Source organism: Ziziphus jujuba, chromosome 1 (genome assembly GCF_031755915.1).
Source record: "Ziziphus jujuba cultivar Dongzao chromosome 1, ASM3175591v1".
NCBI lineage: Eukaryota > Viridiplantae > Streptophyta > Magnoliopsida > Rosales > Rhamnaceae > Ziziphus > Ziziphus jujuba.
Window position 1 is genome coordinate 29,509,518 of NC_083379.1, and position 1,793 is coordinate 29,511,310.

General features: G+C 32.3%; 1 protein-coding gene across 1 annotated transcript; it reads left to right on the forward strand.

Annotated features, from left to right (window-relative positions):
• Positions 1-417: 417 nt before the first annotated feature.
• On the forward strand, positions 418-1,224 carry LOC132803237 (uncharacterized). The gene is made up of 2 exons (XM_060815651.1): positions 418-761; positions 858-1,224. Exons 1-2 carry the CDS (start codon positions 534-536, stop codon positions 957-959), a joined length of 330 nt encoding a protein of 109 aa, XP_060671634.1. The 5' UTR covers positions 418-533; the 3' UTR covers positions 960-1,224.
• Positions 1,225-1,793: the final 569 nt, after the last annotated feature.

The following is a 1,793-nucleotide window of genomic DNA, read 5'->3' on the forward strand; positions in this document are numbered from 1 at the left end:
GGTTCTTAAAATGCGATGGACAATTTTAAGAAGTCCATCTTTGTTTCCAATCTCAATGCAAATCAAGACCATTATTGCATGTTGTCTTATACATAATCTAATTAGAAGAGAAATGACACTTGATCCTGATGGAAAATGTGGACATCCTCGGATCAATGGACGAACTAGAGAGATGAGTTAGCTAAGCAAATGTTTGATGAGTGGAGAGGTTGTCATGATTAGTAGTTGATTGCTTTGTATAATATTATGTTCTAACTGCTTATTTAATATTGTTTGTTAAATCTTTTGGATAATATGTATGAAGACCAACTTGTATTATATTAAGTGCAACATTTGAGATTCTTGTTATTTTGTTTGCATCTTGTTATACTAATGTTGGAATCATGGAATGTTTACCTGAATAGCAATAGAAGTTGGGGGTAGTAGTAACGATAATAGGAGGAGGTGAATCTAGGTGTACATGGAGTAAAGATGAGGAAGAAGCTTTGCTGGTTATTTTAGATGAAGCTGTAGCTTGTGGGCAATGTTGTGAAATGGGAGCATTTAAACTTGAGACACTCAATATGATTGAACAGCAAAAGGCTGAGATGTGTCCTAACTTGGGATTGCGAGCAACTTCACATATTGAATCAAAGATGAAAAAGTGGAAGAAGCAATATGGTATAATATACAACATGCGGAACAAAAGTGGATTTGGATGGAATGACACTCTTAAATATATGGAGGTTAACAGTGATGAAGCTTGGAAAGCATATGTGCAGGTTTTGAATTTTTTAGGAAATATACTTTTATTGAATTTTTTGTTTGTTATGTTAAAACTATTTTTTTTAACTATATGTTGTCTTTTTTTATTTTAGAGTAAGTCAAGTGCAAAAGGTTGGAGAGGTAAACCTTTTCTGATGTATGAGAGGCTTGCTAATATTTTTGGGAAGGATCGGGCAATAAGACATGGAGCATAAACTCTAACTGATTTAGTTAATGATATAAATACGGAGGCTGATAATGACTAATTTGATGATGTGTGTTCTCCAATGTCTATGAATCAAATACATAGTCAACTGCCCACACAATCCCAATTAAAAGGTAAGAGGAAAGTTAAATCAAAGGATGTTGACATCGTTAGCAGGTTAAACAATATAGCAGATAAGTTTATTGATAAATTAGCTATGCAGTTGGACAAGTTGGAGAAATCTGATATCAACTATCCACAATACTTAGCTATGGAGCTTGACAGGTTCGGATTCTCTATTACTGACAATCTAAAAATCTCTAAGGCAATAAGATCGGATCCATTGAACGTAGAGGTTTTCAAGATTATTAAAACGGATGCGCAGAAAATTGAATTTGCTAGTGGATTTTTAGATAACTAAATTAGTATTGTTGTGGATTATATATTTATGGATATGTATGAGAGAATGACATTTATTATTATATGCAGGAATATTGAATGGCAAAGAGAAGAGTATATGTTGTGTTTAAAGGTAGACAACCAGGGATATATAATTCTTGGCCTGAATGTCATCAACAAGTACAAGGATTTACAGATAATTTATATCAAGCCTATAATACAATTAAAGAAGCTGAAATTGCATATGTTGAGTTTGTAGAACAAATGATGAGGAATCGTAATGAAGCAAATCTAATACAAAATACCACCACTGCACATACACGTGCTCAATTTTACAACAAGTGGCATAATGGTTTTATATTAGGTTGTTTATTTGACTTACTATCAATGGTTGTATTTACTTATTTGTTATATAAGTAGATTATCCTTATAAATATATATATAT

What these genes read in the sequence shown, in the direction of transcription:
- LOC132803237 (XM_060815651.1), top strand. Translation starts at nt 534, where the DNA reads ATGGGAGCATTTAAACTTGAGACACTCAATATGATTGAACAGCAAAAG. An exon ending in CTTGGAAAGCATATGTGCAG is followed by an intron (nt 762 to 857) that starts GTTTTGAATTTT and finishes TTTTTATTTTAG; the next exon opens with AGTAAGTCAAGTGCAAAAGG.